The 15,384-nt window shown below is 53.5% G+C and overlaps 4 protein-coding genes across 14 annotated transcripts in view; 1 reads left to right on the top strand and 3 right to left on the bottom strand.

The window, feature by feature from the left end:
• The window catches only part of DALRD3 (DALR anticodon binding domain containing 3), a 5,640-nt gene extending 2,977 nt beyond the window's left edge, over positions 1–2,663 (bottom strand). For 2 of the 3 annotated variants that reach the window (XM_011939111.1, XM_011939109.1), the window contains exon 1: positions 1–187. This exon is cut by the window's left edge and continues 6 nt beyond it. In XM_011939111.1, coding sequence (XP_011794501.1) covers positions 1–154 — 154 coding nt within the window. In that variant the 5' untranslated portion in view covers positions 155–187. Of the gene's footprint in view, positions 188–2,433 lie in introns of those variants that run through there. The other variant, XM_011939112.1, reaches the window with a different exon arrangement.
• On the top strand, positions 2,603–4,874 carry NDUFAF3 (NADH dehydrogenase (ubiquinone) complex I, assembly factor 3). 4 transcript variants are annotated; one of them, XM_011939114.1, is made up of 5 exons: positions 2,603–3,811; positions 3,935–4,127; positions 4,289–4,355; positions 4,462–4,562; positions 4,642–4,874. In XM_011939114.1, exons 1-5 carry the CDS (start codon positions 3,735–3,737, stop codon positions 4,756–4,758), a joined length of 555 nt encoding a protein of 184 aa, XP_011794504.1. In that variant the 5' UTR covers positions 2,603–3,734; the 3' UTR covers positions 4,759–4,874. The 4 variants fall into 4 exon arrangements, with proteins under 4 accessions (XP_011794504.1, XP_011794506.1, XP_011794503.1 ...); XM_011939116.1 differs by having other exon boundaries at positions 2,679–2,990; XM_011939113.1 differs by having other exon boundaries at positions 2,977–3,376.
• A 999-nt stretch (positions 4,875–5,873) lies between these two features.
• Positions 5,874–11,330, bottom strand: IMPDH2 (IMP (inosine 5'-monophosphate) dehydrogenase 2). 4 transcript variants are annotated; one of them, XM_011939117.1, is made up of 15 exons: positions 10,830–11,330; positions 10,297–10,381; positions 10,006–10,107; positions 9,825–9,899; positions 9,279–9,485; positions 8,465–8,552; positions 8,192–8,391; positions 8,024–8,114; positions 7,829–7,924; positions 7,502–7,573; positions 6,669–6,812; positions 6,441–6,585; positions 6,204–6,347; positions 6,040–6,123; positions 5,874–5,949 (listed from the first exon to the last, which is right to left on the bottom strand). In XM_011939117.1, the coding sequence occupies exons 1-15, from the start codon at positions 11,147–11,149 to the stop codon at positions 5,928–5,930; spliced, it is 1,875 nt and encodes a 624-aa protein (XP_011794507.1). In that variant the 5' UTR covers positions 11,150–11,330; the 3' UTR covers positions 5,874–5,927. The 4 variants fall into 4 exon arrangements, with proteins under 4 accessions (XP_011794507.1, XP_011794508.1, XP_011794509.1 ...); XM_011939118.1 differs by lacking the exon at positions 7,502–7,573 and having other exon boundaries at positions 10,333–10,381; XM_011939119.1 differs by lacking the exon at positions 7,502–7,573 and having other exon boundaries at positions 9,840–9,899; positions 10,333–10,381.
• QRICH1 (glutamine-rich 1) overlaps positions 11,281–15,384 on the bottom strand; it is a 77,011-nt gene continuing 72,907 nt past the window's right edge. For all 3 annotated transcript variants that reach the window (XM_011939122.1, XM_011939123.1, XM_011939124.1), the window contains 4 exons: positions 14,696–14,804; positions 14,200–14,351; positions 13,773–13,863; positions 11,281–12,221 (listed from right to left, as the gene is read on the bottom strand). In XM_011939122.1, coding sequence (XP_011794512.1) covers positions 12,029–12,221; positions 13,773–13,863; positions 14,200–14,351; positions 14,696–14,804 — 545 coding nt within the window. In that variant the 3' untranslated portion in view covers positions 11,281–12,028. The remainder of the gene's footprint in view (positions 12,222–13,772; positions 13,864–14,199; positions 14,352–14,695; positions 14,805–15,384) is intronic.

The raw sequence follows: 15,384 nt of genomic DNA, 5'->3' as shown, positions 1-15,384 counted from the left end.
CGAAGCGCGCCTGCAGCGCGCGGTGCGGTGCCAGAAAGTCTCGGGAACGCAGGTGGCGGGCGCGCGTCTCCTTGATCCATACCGTACTGCCAGGCCCCAGGGCCGCGTTGAGGGCCCCCAGCGTCTCCCGGACCCCAAGGCGCCTGGTCGCCATGGTGACCGGAAGGAGCAAGCGGAACCGGAAAAAGAATTTAGGGAGGTGAACTTCCGGAAAGGACCGACTGGCTGGGGCGGGTATGCGGCGGCGGTCCCCGTAAATGGACAGATTCCGCCAGCAGGAGCCGTGTCGGCTACTTTGGACCTACCACCCCCAGCGCCCCTTCCGCGCTGTCCACTTGCACAGCCCGGCCCTGGATCTGAAATCTCGAGAGTCCTCCCCGGGCCTAGGGTTCTTTCGCTGTAGCCAGGTCTCAACCAGGAAAACGATCCTCGCGACCCGGTGGGGGCTCAGACAGGGTACACGTCTCTTCTCATCGATGTCTCGCATCTTTGTGTTAATAACATTTCATTTCTCCCATTTTACACATGATGAATACTTGTCACTGGAATAAGGCAGTATAACATTAAGGCCACTTTCACGACCTACTTAAAACATCGTTTTAAAAAGAATAGCGTTCCGCGGTTTCAGGTTATTTGCAAGCATTTTCTCGTTTGAGATATGGGTGTTTTTCTTTTGAGACGGAGGCTTGCCCTTCCAGGCTGGAGTGCAGTGGCAGGATCTCGGTTCACTGCAGCCTCCGCCTCCCGGGTTCAAGCGATTCTCCAGCCTCAGCCTCCCGAGTAGCTGGGATTACAGGCGCCCGCCACCACCCCGGCTAATTTTTGTATTTTTAGTAGAGACGTGTTTCGCCATGTTGGCCCGGCTGGTCTCGAACCCCTGACCTAGTAATCTGCCCGCCTTGGCTTCCGAAAGTGCTAGGATTACAGGCGTCAGCCACTGCGCCCAGCCCGGGTCGTCTTTATGCCCAATAAATGCGCACTCTTGATACAATTGCCAGTTTTCTTCTCTTGATACCTGAGAAATTACAACCATCATGATGCCTTCCAGAATGACCAGCTTTTTTTTTTTTTTGAGACAGAGTTTCGCTCCTGTTGCCCAGGCTGGAGTGCCGTGGTGCGATCTTGGCTTACCGCAACCTCCCCCTCCCGGGTTCAAGTGATTCTCCTGCCTCAGTCTCCCAAGTAGCTGGGATTACAGGCATGCGCCACCACGCCTGGCTACTTTTGTATTTTTAATATTTTTAATAGAGACAGGGTTTCTCCAAGTTTGTCAAGCCTCAAACTCCCGACCTCAGGTGATCCGCCTGCCTCAGCCTCCCAAAGTGCTAGGATTACAGACGTGAGCCCCTGCGCCCGGCCCAGAATGACCAGCTTTTAATGTGACTCTGACTCCTTTAATCTGGTGTGCTTTAATAAGGATCCTTACGCTTCCTGTTTTAGGCAACAGCCATTTACAGGCCAACCAAATAATGCGACCGTAAGAAGTAGAAAAATAGGCCTCAGTTGGAATATCTTGCTTCTCTACCAATAGGAAAGCTTTTTCTTTCTCCCACAAAGGTTCCCAAATGTTTTCATTTCACTATAACATACTCACCCACCCCCCCATTCCTTTTAATAGAGAAGCTAACTCAGTAGAGAGTTGGGAAATCCGGAGAGCAGGGAAACCCAGGGGCAGGAAAAGCTTGTTGGCAAGGCCCTTTTCTGGGCCAGGGCTGAGGCCCTGCTGGGAGGCGCCGAAAGAGCACTGGGCGGACACGACATTCCCGATGGCTTCTCGGGGGCCCACTCAACGGGAGTGATCGTGTCATTCCAAAGCGCTTTCCATTCTGAAGGTGCATAACCTGGAGACAACTGCTTAGCAGGGTTGGGAACCCTCAGCCAAACTGACGACTTTAGATACTCTCATCCACGAAGACGGTTGGGGTGGTTTTTCCCCAGGAAGTAGAGGGCTATCTTTAGCGAAATGCGGGCTGAGGCAGCCCTCGGGGACTCACTACCATTGCATTCCTACCCAGAGGTCCTGGGTCCACCCTTCCTCGCTAGTGCTCCCCAGGGTTCCAGAGATGGCCACCAGCCTCGGCTCTCCCACCTCTACACCCATCACCTCCAGCCTGAGGGCGCACCTGAGAGGAACTGAGACCCAAGCGGCTCAGTAAATTATGTCTGGGGGTCAGGGGCACCCCATCTGGGCCAGGGCGCTGCTCAGGCAGGAGAGCAGGGGACGAAATCCAAGCGCAGCTGGAATGCTCTGGAGACAACAGCTGCTTTTGGGATTCCGTTGCCCGCTGTCCAGCCGTTGGCGGGGGGGCGGGGAGGCTCCTGCCCCCAGGTCACTCGCCCTGGGGCCACATCAGAACCCGCCCATCCCCAGTCCCAGGAGGAAGACCCGGGAGTAGGCTGTGAAACCGAGTCTAGAGGGAACAACACGCTCACCTGGGCCCCAGAACAATAGAAGGGGAGGTGGGGGCCTCCCCTGGGACCGGGTCCCGATCCGGATTAGATCCGCGGGGCAGGATTAGCCCTGTTGGTCCCACGAAGCCTGCCTGGGCCACTGGTGCGGTGACGGTGGTGGGGCGGGCTTCGGAATCCGCCAGGAGGGAAGCGCGCCCGTGGGGCCGGAGAGGAAGTAAACCCGCGCGTCCGCCTTGGGGACACCCCCGCGCTCGTGGCCTTTGTCCGGTGACGCTGCCAGCGCCCAGAGCACCAGGAGCCGAAGGGGTCCACGGAGCAGCAGCGGGACCCCCAGAAACCCATTGCGACCGGCCCCAGGGGACCCACCACCAGGCCCCGACTGTGCCGAGCTTCCCGCTCGCTCGGCCCCGCGGGTAGCGAATGCGACAATGTTCCCCTGAGGCCACGACAGAGCCGGCGTGCCGAGATGCCCAAACCCCGCGCGGGCGCCAGCGACTCTCGCGCCAGTAGGCCCTTGACTTGGATCAAGACGGGGGACGGGGGACTCCCAGGACGCGAGCAGAGTGAACGAGGACAAGGTGATGCTCCACGCGCTTCTACTTCAAGTCTGGTCCGGTTCGGCCTGGTCTGGCCCAGCCGAACGGTCACCCCAACACTACCACAGCTTGCCCTTCCGCTTGCTCTGGCTGCCCGCAGACTTGGAGCCATTTTTAAGGAGAAACCATATGGCCACGCCCCCTGGAGCACCTGAGAAGCCAATCCACGCTCGGCCACGCCCCTCTCCGCGGGCGGTGGAGAGGCCAACGGTCGCGCGGGTGGCGGTTAGGGCGGGGCGTGCTTCGGCGCTGAGCCGGAGAAACTTGAGTCGGCTGCCCCGCCCACGGTGCCCGAAGCCCCAAAGGCTGGGATTAGGGGCTAGAAGTCTGGCACCGACCGCCTGGCCAGGTGTTCGGGACACGACTAGGTGGGCGACCGCCCCGCCCCGGGAGCGCGGCTGAATAGCTGAGAGCCCGGGAGCCAGGCCGCGGCTGCGGCCCAGGCAACGCCCTGAGGGCGGCCACGCTACCAGGTGTTCCACTCCCCTGGGACTGTGGGCAAGGGCCCGGGACGGGGAGGGCGGCAGGTGCTGCCACGAGCTGCGCCGGAGGTCGGAGAACTCGGCCTGCTTGGACAGATGACACTCGCCTGCTGGGCCGGCGGAGCTGTGCGGTGACCTCCGGGACGCAGGGGGCGCTGCAGCCTCGCTGGGTCAGGCTCCGCAGGGCCCCGCCAACCTGGTGACTAACGGCGCCGGTGACGACTTCGCCGCGCGTAGGTCAGCCATGGCCACCGCTCTCGCGCTGCGTAGCTTGTATCGAGCGCGACCCTCGTTGCGCTGTCCGCCCGTTGAGCTTCTCTGGTGAGCCTGGACCCCGCGCCCTCGACCATCCCTCCCCTAGGGCCGACGACAGCCAGCCCCGCACCTTCCGGCCTCTCGGGCAGCGCAGCCCGGCCCCACGCCCCTGACCCTTTTCCTCCGCAGGGCCCCGCGGCGCGGGCATCGACTCTCGCCGGCGGATGACGAGCTGTATCAGCGGACTCACATCTCTCTGCTGCAACGCGAGGCCGCTCAGGCCATGTACATCGACAGCTACAACAGCCGCGGCTTCATGATAAACGGAAACCGCGTGCTCGGGCCCTGCGCTCTGCTCCCGCACTCGGTGGTGCAGTGGAACGTGAGTCCCGGCCCGCAGCGAGGAAACTGAGGCCCAGAGTCACAGGCCCTCACCCTGCTTGTGTCCCTGCAAACTTGGCTTTCCTCCATCTCCTGTAGTGGATGGAGGTGGGGAGAGGCTGCGTGGATTTGTCGTATTAAATGTGCCTCCTCCCTGCACAGGTGGGATCCCACCAGGACATCACCGAAGAGAGCTTTTCCCTCTTCTGGATGCTGGAGCCCCGGATAGGTACTGGGGGAGGGGAGGGAGAACAGAAGTGTTCTGGGCCCCAAAAGGCGACCCCACCCCAGCCTCTCAACAGAACCGTAGACTAGCCACATTCTCCCTTCCCTAGAGATTGTTGTGGTGGGGACTGGAGACCGGACCGAAAGGCTGCAGCCCCAGGTGCTTCAAGCCATGAGGCAGCGGGGCATTGCTGTGGAAGTGCAGGACACGGTGAGTCCCGGGAGTGGGGCATGCTGCGGGGAGCACAGACCTGACGCTAGACAGGCTGATGCTGGCCTTTTCTTTGCAGCCCAATGCCTGTGCCACCTTCAACTTCCTGTGTCATGAAGGCCGAGTAACCGGAGCTGCTCTCATCCCTCCACCAGGAGGGACTTCACTCAAACCTTTGGGCCAAGCTGCTCAATGAACCACCATGAACTGTCCTGCTGACTGCACTCTGCCAGACTTCCCAATGGTTTCACTCTTATCTACCCTTTGGCACTTACCTTGCTTATCAACATAATAATTTATACACTTCTCCCATTTTGTATCAGGTGTGTTGCTGGCCAGGAGCTGATGGGCTCTTGGAGGGGAATGTGAGGAAACCAAGGAGTCACTTATTTATCTAGATTACTTAGGATTCCTTAGTTTTTCAGAAGCCAGGTAGTAGTATGTTTACCTGTTCTAGACCTACTTCCTCACATGCAGAGTTGAGAGGACTTCAATGACTTTTCTCACAAAATAGCTGACTTAATTTTTTTGAGATGGAGTCTGGCTCTGTCGCCCAGGCTGCAGTGCAGTGGCGTGATCTTGGCCCACTACAACCTCCACCTCCAGGATTCAAGCGATTCTCCTGCCTCAGCCTCCTGAGTAGCTGGGATTACAGGCCCCTACCACCATACCTGGCTTTTTTTTTTTTTTTTTGAAGAGGAGTCTCGCTCTTTCGCAGGGTGGAGTGCAGTCACGCAGTCTCAGCTCACTGCAACCTCCCCCTCCCAGGTTCCAGTGATTCTCCCACCTCAGCCTCCTGAGTATCTGGGACTACAGGTATGCGTCACCATGCCCAGCTAATCTTTGTATTTTTAGTAGAGATGGGGTTTCACCATGTTGGCCAGGATGGTCTCGAACTCCTGACCTCGAATGATATGCCCACCTCCCAAAGTGCTGGGATTACAGGTGTGAGCCAACATGCATGGCCGAGAGACATTCAAGTTAGGGAATATTTATGTGTCTTGACCTGGTCCTATATGGCCAAGCTATAGGCTAGCAGGATGCCCTGTGTATGCCAGTCCCAGGGATTGTTCTTTGACCCTTTGACCCCTCGGGAGCCAGAGTCAGATGCTCAGTGTGAGACTGAAACCCCAGGAGCCACAGCTGGTCAGAGCTGTTTTGTGAGCAGCCTCAGGAAGAACTTTTTGAACCTGGAACACATTTATCTCAGGGCCTGAGGCTCCCCCTGGAAATGAGGGTGCTGTGTTTGTATGCATCTGTGGTAGTGGCAGCTACACAGCCCCACCTGTCTGGTGAAAGATCAGGCATCACTTTTTTCTTTCTAAACTTTTATTGAAAAAACCGAGGAGGTATGCTGGATCCCTTTTAGAACAGTCGCTTCTCATACCTGCAGGCAGAAGGACCACCTGTGAGGTGAGGGCAGGAGAAAGGAGGCATGAGGCATGGCAGAGGCCCCACCAAGGACAGGGTGACTTACGAATGGAGGCTATGGACACCACCTTCCACCTGGGCTGAGGACGTTCTCTTCTCAAACTTAAGCTCCCCAGAGTACATCATGGCTCTGAAGAGGGGCAGAAGTCAAATGTGGGTAGCTGGCCCTGGACCAGCGCCTCTACCCATGTCCCAGCTTCCCAAGCTCACCGGACTTGGGTCAAGCTCTTGGCACCAATGTCCTGGCATGAGTGTTGGATGCCAGCAATCAGGTAAGGGACAAATTTGTGGATGGACCCTTTGTCCTGCACAGCACCAGACACCCCCTGGGCCACTTTGATTTTGTCAGCTTCACTGCAGGAATAGGCAGAGACACGGGCAAGGTCACAGCAGAGATGAGACTGTCAGTGCAGGATTAGGGTGAGGTAACTGGCTTGCCTGTCCCACCTGAAATATCTGTTCTGGCTGCTGAGGTGCTTGTCCATGGCATCAAGAGAACCCATACCGCGATATTTCTTTAGCCGGATCCCATCGGAAAAGAAGTACTCACCAGGGGCCTCAGTGGTGGCAGCCAGGAGAGAGCCCATCATGACTGTGGACAGATGGAGTGCTGGGTTAAAGCCTAAGCAGCACTGGGGAGACGTCCCACTTGCCTTCACAGGTACTGGGCCTCACCTGTGGAAGCCCCAAGGGCCAAGGCTTTCGCAATATGACCCACATTTTGGATTCCTCCATCAGCGATGACTGGAACACCAAAGCGCCGTGCATACTCTGACACCTTGTACACTGCTGTTGCTTGGGGCCGCCCACAGGCCAGCACTGTTGAGATGGAGGAACACATGGGTGGATAGGGTTAATGGGGACAGGCAGTGGACCCTGTGGCCACATTTAAGACCCAGGAGTTTTTGGCTGCATCTGCATCATGACTGCAGCTTGGATGAGGAAGAGATGTGTCTGGGATGGCTGCTACCCCATGTGCCTTAAATAGTACAAACTGCTGTGTGCCCTCTACTCACCCCCACATGTGCGCGTGCATGTGTGCAGTGCCCAGGACAGCCTCAGGCACATGCAGTCTTAGCAGCCGGGAAAGCCCCCGACCGTGCAGTTAGTCCCCAGAGGCACTGAAGTCAGGCCCAGCCCTTCCTGAATGGTGGGCAGCTCAGGCAAGGTAAGGGCAGTGGTTGTGTGGGAGAGCAGGTTGTGGTGTGGAGCAGGCAATGGTTGTGTGGAAGAGCAAGGTCCACACAAAGGAGTTGGTCCCTGAGCCATGCCTGCTGCAGAAGATGTGGGCAGGAAAGGGCCTGCCTAGGAAAGAAAGTCCTGCCCTATCAGCACCCCAGGAGGAAGAGGGGAGCTATGTTCTTGAGCACCCCCCACAAACCATGGTCTGTGAATCAGTTGGCCCTGCCCACCCATCAGCACCACAAACCCCGGGAGCTACAGCTACGTCAACCAAGCAGCCGGGCAGTGGACAACTGGGCCGGGCCAGTGGGCCGGGCTGGACTTACTATAGCAACCCGTGACAGTAGAAGGGCATTTGGGGCTGTGGGACTTTATGTCTGGAGGGATCTTGGGAGCCACTAAATAAAACAAACAGACCAGAGTTTAGAGAAGGTGCAGAGCAGGAGCAAGAAGGCCAGGCTAGGCAAGGGAGTGGCAGGTGAGGGATGACAAGACCTTGTCTCGCTTCCAGCCATGTCACCCATCCAAGAGGTCAGTTTGGCCCCAGGATTGCCCCTATTGGAGGACTCTTGTTCCCATAAGAGTGCTTGGCTCCAAGGTATGTGGGGCCTGAAACTGGGGTCTCTGTGGGCCCTATCAAAGTATATTCTTACCTTCCTGGGTAATGCAGATGGAGCCACTTCCCATGCCCACCCGCAGGGCATCCACACCTGCATCAATGAGGTTCTTGGCCTGGGCAGCAGTGACCACTAAGGTGAATGAAAGGAAAACACTCAGGTGAAGGTTAAGGTGGGAGCCCAGCTTATCCACTCCTACCACACATCCCTCAGGGCACAATCTTGCCTTACCATTGCCTCCAATGACTTGGAGATTGGGGTATTTCTCTTTGATGTACTTGATCATATTGATCTGGAAGATGGAATTTCCCTGGGAAGAGTCCTGGGACAGGAACTAAGTCTCAGACTGTGATGTGGCAGCTGCCCCTATTGCCCCAACCCACCTGTGTAGCAGCTCACCAAAACCACTACATCCACACCAGCCTGGGCGAGCAAGTCCAGCCTATACTTGTCATCTTCATGAGTGCCAATGGCTGCCCCACACAGCAGCTGTTTCTTGGCATCTTTGGAGGCTAGTGGGTAGTCCCGATTCTTCTTCAGGTCTGTCCGGGCAATGATGGCCACAAGCTCATCATCTTCATTTACAATGGGCAACTTTCCTGTGGCCAGGGCAGGACATGGATGAGGACCCTGAGCATTAGTTCCAGGCCCTTTCCCAGCTCTAGGACTTACCCTTCTTGCTGCGCTGCAAAATTTCGTTTGCCTCCTTCAGTGTGATGCCTGCAGGGGCTACCACCAAGTCTTCCCTCTTTGTCATTATCTACGTGGGAGGTGAGATGTGAAGGGCCAGTCATCGACTATGGTCAGTCAACTCTTTTTTTCTTTCCTTCCCAAGTAGCTGGGATTACAGGCAAGTGCCACCACACCCAACTAATTTTTTGTATTTTTAGTAGAGACAGGGTTTCACCATGTTGGCCAGGCTGGTCTTGAACTCCTAACCTCGTGACTCGCCTGCCTTGGCCTCCCAAAGTGCTGAGATTACAGGGGTAAGCCACTGCGCCTGGCCTATGGCCAGTCACCTCTACATGCCCTGCCTAATTCAGAGGTGAAGTTCTATGGAACACCACGTTCATACATTCAAACCCAAATCACCCTTCCTCAAGGGATCCCAATAGTTCCTAAGCAGTATGGTATTAAGTGAGGGATGAGTAGAAAGGACAACACGGCACAGGGAGCAGCCTCTTACACTATGGAATAAGGAGGACCACCCAGGAACAATGGCAAGAAAATGAGGGCAGACCTCGAGCACTGCCCCTACCTTAGGGGTTTAAAAAAACAAAGCATGAATACTAGCAAGCATTTGGGCAGTTTGAAAGCCTCTGGTGGAGAAAGGATGCAGAAACCCAATGAAGGAGTCAGAAACTTGGCCTGACATTCCTCTTTCCTATAGGGGAGAGGCTATCAGAGATGTCATACAGACAACAGAAACCTCTTGTCTTCAACCTGGGCTGCCAGAGCTTGGATCTACTCTGCCAGTGGCACCCACCTCTTCCAATAAACAGTCATGTTCCTCCTCTTTGAGAAAATCAATATCCCTGGAGGAGATGATGCCCACCAAGCGGCTCCCCATCCGGCCTGTGTCTGTGATTGGGATACCGCAGAAACCATGCCGGGCCTTGGCCTCAAAAACATCCCGCACACGATCCTTGGGACTGAGGACCACAGGGTCTGTGATGAATCCCTGTTCGTATTTCTGGAAAAGGATGGTGAGAAAGGGTATCGCATCTTTGAACTACTTTCATCAGGCTCTTGATCTGAAGCATGGGGTCTCTGCTTAATGCTCCCTTTGGCAGTGCCACAAGACCAAATCACACCAACACATCTTAGAGGAGACATGGGTAGGCTGGAGGTACTGTCCACCTGGTCTATTGCTGCTGCTTTAAGAAACAGAATCTCAGGGTCTTCTCAGTAACTGAACCCCATGGTGGGAAGAGAAAGAATACTAAATTAATAGAATAAACCCCTACTCCCACCCCACCCCACCTCAGTGCAATTCCCAGGAGTGCTTGCTAATGATCTTTGCCCTTCTGACCTTCACTTTCCGAACTTCATTGGCCTGGAATTCAGGTGTACAGTTGTGGTGGATGAAGCCAATACCACCTGTAAGCTACAGGATAAAAAGAGAAATACTAAGTGACAAGAAGCAGGACTGGATGCCTTTGGGGAAAGGCGATGGCGTCCTTGTTCCTTCCCCCACACCCCATGGGGCTCACCGCCATTGCTATGGCCATCCCAGCCTCTGTGACTGTGTCCATGGGAGAGGAAACCAGTGGGGTCTTAAGAGTGATTTTCTTGGTCAGAGCAGAAGTCAGGTCCTGAGGAGACAAAGGTCAACCAGTGTGGGAAAGCATCTCTTACTCCTCAAGGTGTTACTGAGTCCCCCACAAAAAGGCACTTTTGTATGACCTGCATGCTAACCAGTAACATGATCCCATAAAATCCACACCCAAGCCCAACCTGGTGAGGTGGCCCAGAGACCAGGTGACAGTAGCACCTTAGCTCACCTTGATGTTCAGGACCCAATTCCTGATCATACTTACCACCTGGTCTGCAGTGAAGTCGATGTACCCAGGGAGAATGAGAAAGTCACTGCGAGGGAAGGGAGTGAATTGGGAGTAAAGCTCTCAGGCATAGGGCAGCATGAGACTCCATCCCCATATATCAATGAACTCGTAACCCATGTGAGCAGAGAATGGCACTGACAGAGCCTGTGTGTCACAGACATAGTACAAGGTGGAAATGGGGACAGGGGACCTTTTATGCCACCGAGCTGTCATCGGTGCTCTGGCACCCTGACAATTCCATGTGTCTGGAGCATGGAGTCTCCAGCCTGAAATTCCAAGCACTATTGAGATGTTTCTCCGTATCCCAAGCACCGCTCCAGATGTCTCAAAGTGAGCCCCGGAGGTCGGTGGCCAATTCCCAGAACCTGTCCCCGGCGCCCACGCCCAATAAGGCTCCACGGAAGCCCCTATCTGGCCTTTTCACCCAGCATGCCGCCCCTCTCTTCGCCCAGGTGAGCCCCATAGGCCCGCACTTGTAGGTGAGGCCGTCTCCGCAGTTGAAGAGCTGCTGTGCTGTGAGTCCGTCGTCTGGCACGTAGGACGTGCCCCCACTAATCAGGTAGTCGGCCATGGTCAACACAGGACACCGCCGCGTGTCTCCGAGGACCGCGCCGCAGAGACCTCTACCGTCTGGGCCGCGCCAATATAAACCAGCCGACTTCGTCACTGCGCCGCGCACGTTGGTGACGTCAGGTCGTAGTACGCGCGGGCGAAACAGACCCGCTTCGCTGCGGCGGGGGGCGGAGCTGGCGCTGAAGAAACAGCGCATGCGTACAGCACACACTGGCCTCATCACTGAGGAGATGATTTCAAGTCCCACCCCACTCCCCGCAGGACCCAGGCCAGTTCAATTAACAGGCAAGGCTTTACTTCCACTGTCCCGCCGGGCTCCTCCCCAAAATAAAGAGGCGTTGTTCACTAGCATGTTGAAAAGACGTGCTTGTCATTCTTAATAAACAACTAGAGTAAGAATACATTAAGAGAAACAGAGTGGTATCTTTATATGATACACAAGTGTATGTTACAAGAATTCCATCAGGCACAGGAGCCTCAGGTTTTAAGGCCTCAATGTTAGGCCAAAAAAAAAAAAAAAAAAAGGCATGGTAAAGTTTTTACTTTAACATCTAAAATGTCACTTGTCATAAAGGAGGATGTAATAGAAATTGTCTTTAATAAATCATAATTGAAGTTCCCCTCATTTTTCTTCCATTATGATGCTAAGTTTATGTTTGAGCATGAAGAAAGAAAAGAACATCGTTCCCCTGTAGTCAGCAAAGTCTGTCAGCCCAGTGGAAGTCAGCTGGGGAGATTCCCTTGCAGGGTCCATTCATCATTAATTCCATCTCTCTTGAAGATGGAAAGGGGCCACATTTAACAGTCCAAGCCCTTTCCCCAGGCCCCAGACAAAAAAAGAGTCAGTCAGCAACTTTCTAGGACATATGATCTCAAGGAAACCCAGAACCACCATCGGCTGAGGAGTCTGCCGCAGCAGGTTTATGAAGATGCAAAGGGGGCAAAGTTTTCTTTTACATTTTAAACAGAAGCAGCCTGAAAGGCTTCGTAACTACACCAATAAAAAAAAGAAAAAAGAAAAAATGGAGGCCTCTTCTTTAGTGTGAAAGTCTCTCTGGTTTTTCCTGGCTGCTTTCTCTTGCACTATGGCCAAGGCATCTCAGTGCATAGTGCTTGCATTGGCCACTGCGATGGCCTCCTGAATTTCTCTTATCACCAGGATCCGGGTCAGCATTTGTCCCATCTGCTCTCTGCTGATAGGCTGGACTGAGTACCAGATTGGGCTGTTGGGGGCCACCACTGGCTCAGGTGTCAGGTAAAAGGTGTCATTCCGGCCTTTCACACTCTGGGGGCTGAAGAATATGTGAATAAAAGTTGGGTACCACCAACACAACTTCAACCCTCCCACCTTGAACCTCCCAGACAGATGCTGTCTGCAAACAGTAAGGCCCCAAGGTATTGTGACACAGCTACTGAATTCCATGCAGCCACCACACACTACATCCTGGTCCTCCTTTGGGACTACTGCAAATCCCCCAAATGTTGGGTTGCTTCCCCTCTGCCCCTCCTTCCCACATACCAGCTGTGATCCATCACTGAATGCACCAGCCTAGGGCTCCCATGGACTCATATGAGTCCATCCTTATCTTACTTGAAGCCAATTTCACTGCTCAAAGGGTCTATCTCCAAGTCTTTGCACATGTTGTGTTTTGTTTTTTGTTTGTTTTTGAGATGGCATCTTGTCTCCAGGCTGGAGTGCAGTGGGGGTGATCTCAGCTCACTGCAACCTCCGCCTCCTTGGTTCAAGTGATTCTCCTGCCTCAGCCTCCCGAGTAGCTGGGACTATAGGCACGTGCCACCAAGCCCAGCTGATTTTTGTATTTTTAGTAGAGATGGGGTTTCGTTATGTTGGCCAGGCTGGTCTCGAATTCCTGACCTCAGGTGATCCACCCACCTTGGCCTCCCAAAGTGCTGGGATTACAGGTGTGAGCTACTGTGCCCGGCCTCATGTTGTGTTTTCTACCCACTAATGATGGCCATTACACTGGGGCCCTTAACTTGGGTTCACTCCCCTCCCCCTAACCATGCTGTACCTCTATTAAGTACTTGGCATCCTGTATCCTCTAACAGTTATTCATCCATCCATTTAAGATTTATTTAAGGGTTACTAGTGCCAGGTCAGCACCAGGTGCTGATATTAAAAAAAAATGGGCAGCAACAGTATTTCGTACCTCATGGAGCTTACAGATAGGAGGGGACACAGGTAGCAATTAAAGTTACACAAATACAAAATAACAAACAGTGATAAGTGCTACCTAGGAAACAGCCACAGGGAAGAGGTGGGGAATGTGGAAATGCTTCCCTGATAAGCTGTGTTTAAGTTGAAAAGAGGCATAATATGATGCCCTTGAGTGGAGAGGAGCTAGTGTGGCTAGGGAACTAAGCTCCACAGATATGAGGTTAGCAAGGGGGAGTGCATGAAAGGAGTTGTCTGCCATAAAAGAATTACTATGTAATGAGAAACCACTGAATGAACAAAAGGGAGAAAAAGCTGAGAGAAGTCTCACCTAGATTAATGGTGGCAGTGACAAAAGGTCAAGGTCAGGAAGCAGGGCCATGCTCAGTATGTGATGAAGATAGATTCTCTGTACCTTCATATCCTTTTCATGAAAGTTGACTGTAGGGACCTGGTACCCCTTTTTCCATCAGTGCTAGGCACATCATACACATTTGAAAAGCCAGAGCAAGGATGCTTCTACATTTAGCTTTCTGGAAGTGTTTTTATGTGGTTTGGGACTAGAGAATGCCTTTCCCGTGTGATAAGCTATCACACAAGTGAACATGCACACACATAAACACACATGCACACACATGGACAGCCAGTCACAATAAAGCCTCCTCACCATTTGAAGAGGTAGAAATCATAGAGCTTGATGGGACATCTCAATGGATTCTCTGGATTTTCCGTCTGTTCTGCATACATGTCATCTGTAACTATAAAACACACATCCCCACCACCACAGACCTGGCATCAGACTGCCTTACCTCAGACCCAAATCAGGAACCTTAGGCTTTCAGCCAGCCCAACTAGGAAATACAGGGTCTGGGGAGGGAAGGTATGAGGCATGGGCAGTGACTACTAAGGGAAGAGGCAGCTATTCTCTCTGGGGCTTCTCTGCTTCTAGGAGGAAAGTTCGGAATTTTTGGCTGGTAAGAAGGGAGTGAATTTTATCCAGCAAATCTCAACCTTTACACTTATTACTTAGCCTCACAGGCACAAGGGCAGGACAAGTAGCACCTGTTTTTACCATTCCTGCCTCCTTTCCCTACCTTTCTGGCCAGTCTGGTGTATTCCAAGGGCCTTCAAGTACCGGATACTCGTGCTTTTATCCTTGGGATTAGAGGGGTTCTTCTTTGTCTGTCGCAAGACCTTGGAGAAGGCCAGCTTCATGTGCTGGTCCACTGTCTTCAATAGGAAGTACCTGGATCACAAGTAAAACGCAAGGCAGAGGGAGGGGTGCCGGGAGGATACCACGACTCATCCTCTGCCCACTGGTGCTTCAGAGAAGCCACCACCCACATTCCCAAGATCTGGGCAGGCTTGTACCCAACCAGTATCCAGTGCAGGAGCTACATCAAGATGGATGGTAGGGGTCTGGCAAGGGTGTTTGCCTCACTGGTTACCAAACAAAATGCAGCCAAGTGGGGTTAGGGCTTTCAGTAGCCCGGTTTCTCAAATATATGTCAGAGGAATTCAGAAGGCCTCGGATAGTTTCCACACTCTTCACTGGACAGATGCCAGCACTGGAGCCTCTAGAACACTTACTTGGTATTAAAAAACATGAGGGTGGTCAGCAAGGTGGAGGGGGAGTGAGCCCCAAGCTGCTTGCACTCCCACAGCATCTCCTCAGTCACGTGGCTGGGCAAGACATAGCCTAGGAGGAATAGAGTACTGTTACAACAAGAGGATAGCAGGTGATCTCTCAAAGGCACAATATGGGAGGTGTGAAGCATAAGGACCACACAGAAGTACAAATTTCATCAGGGGACTCTCCCTAAAGTGTGGCAAAAATCATCTGGAAAGCTTGTTAAAACACAGAGAGCTGGGTCCCAACTTGTTTCTGAGGTGGAACCTGATGATGAGTATTTCTAACACCACACTTGAGAACCACAGCCTTACATGATTGTTGTTACCCTCTAAACCAAGGCTAACACAGGGCAAAAAGACTGCCCTCAGAGACAGTGAAGTACAGAAAACTATAAACCAAACTCTGCATATATGCAGCATACTTCTCTGAGAGTATACAGAACTTTGCATATTTTCAAAGGTGGTCCTGGACCCAAAGAACTGGCATGCACGCCCGTTTGCCTTACCAAGTCTTCTCTCATTTCAACCGTCTCTAAAAAGCAAGGCCAGCCGGGTACGGTGGCTCACGCCTGTAATCCCAGCACTTTGGGAGGCCGAGGCGGGTGGATCATGAGGTCAGGAGATCAAGACCATCCTGGCTAACATGG

Source organism: Colobus angolensis, unplaced genomic scaffold, assembly GCF_000951035.1.
Source record: "Colobus angolensis palliatus isolate OR3802 unplaced genomic scaffold, Cang.pa_1.0 Scaffold18, whole genome shotgun sequence".
Classification (NCBI taxonomy): Eukaryota; Metazoa; Chordata; class Mammalia; order Primates; family Cercopithecidae; genus Colobus; species Colobus angolensis.
The sequence above is the reverse complement of the archived record's forward strand: the minus strand, read 5'-3'. Positions and strand labels throughout refer to the sequence as shown.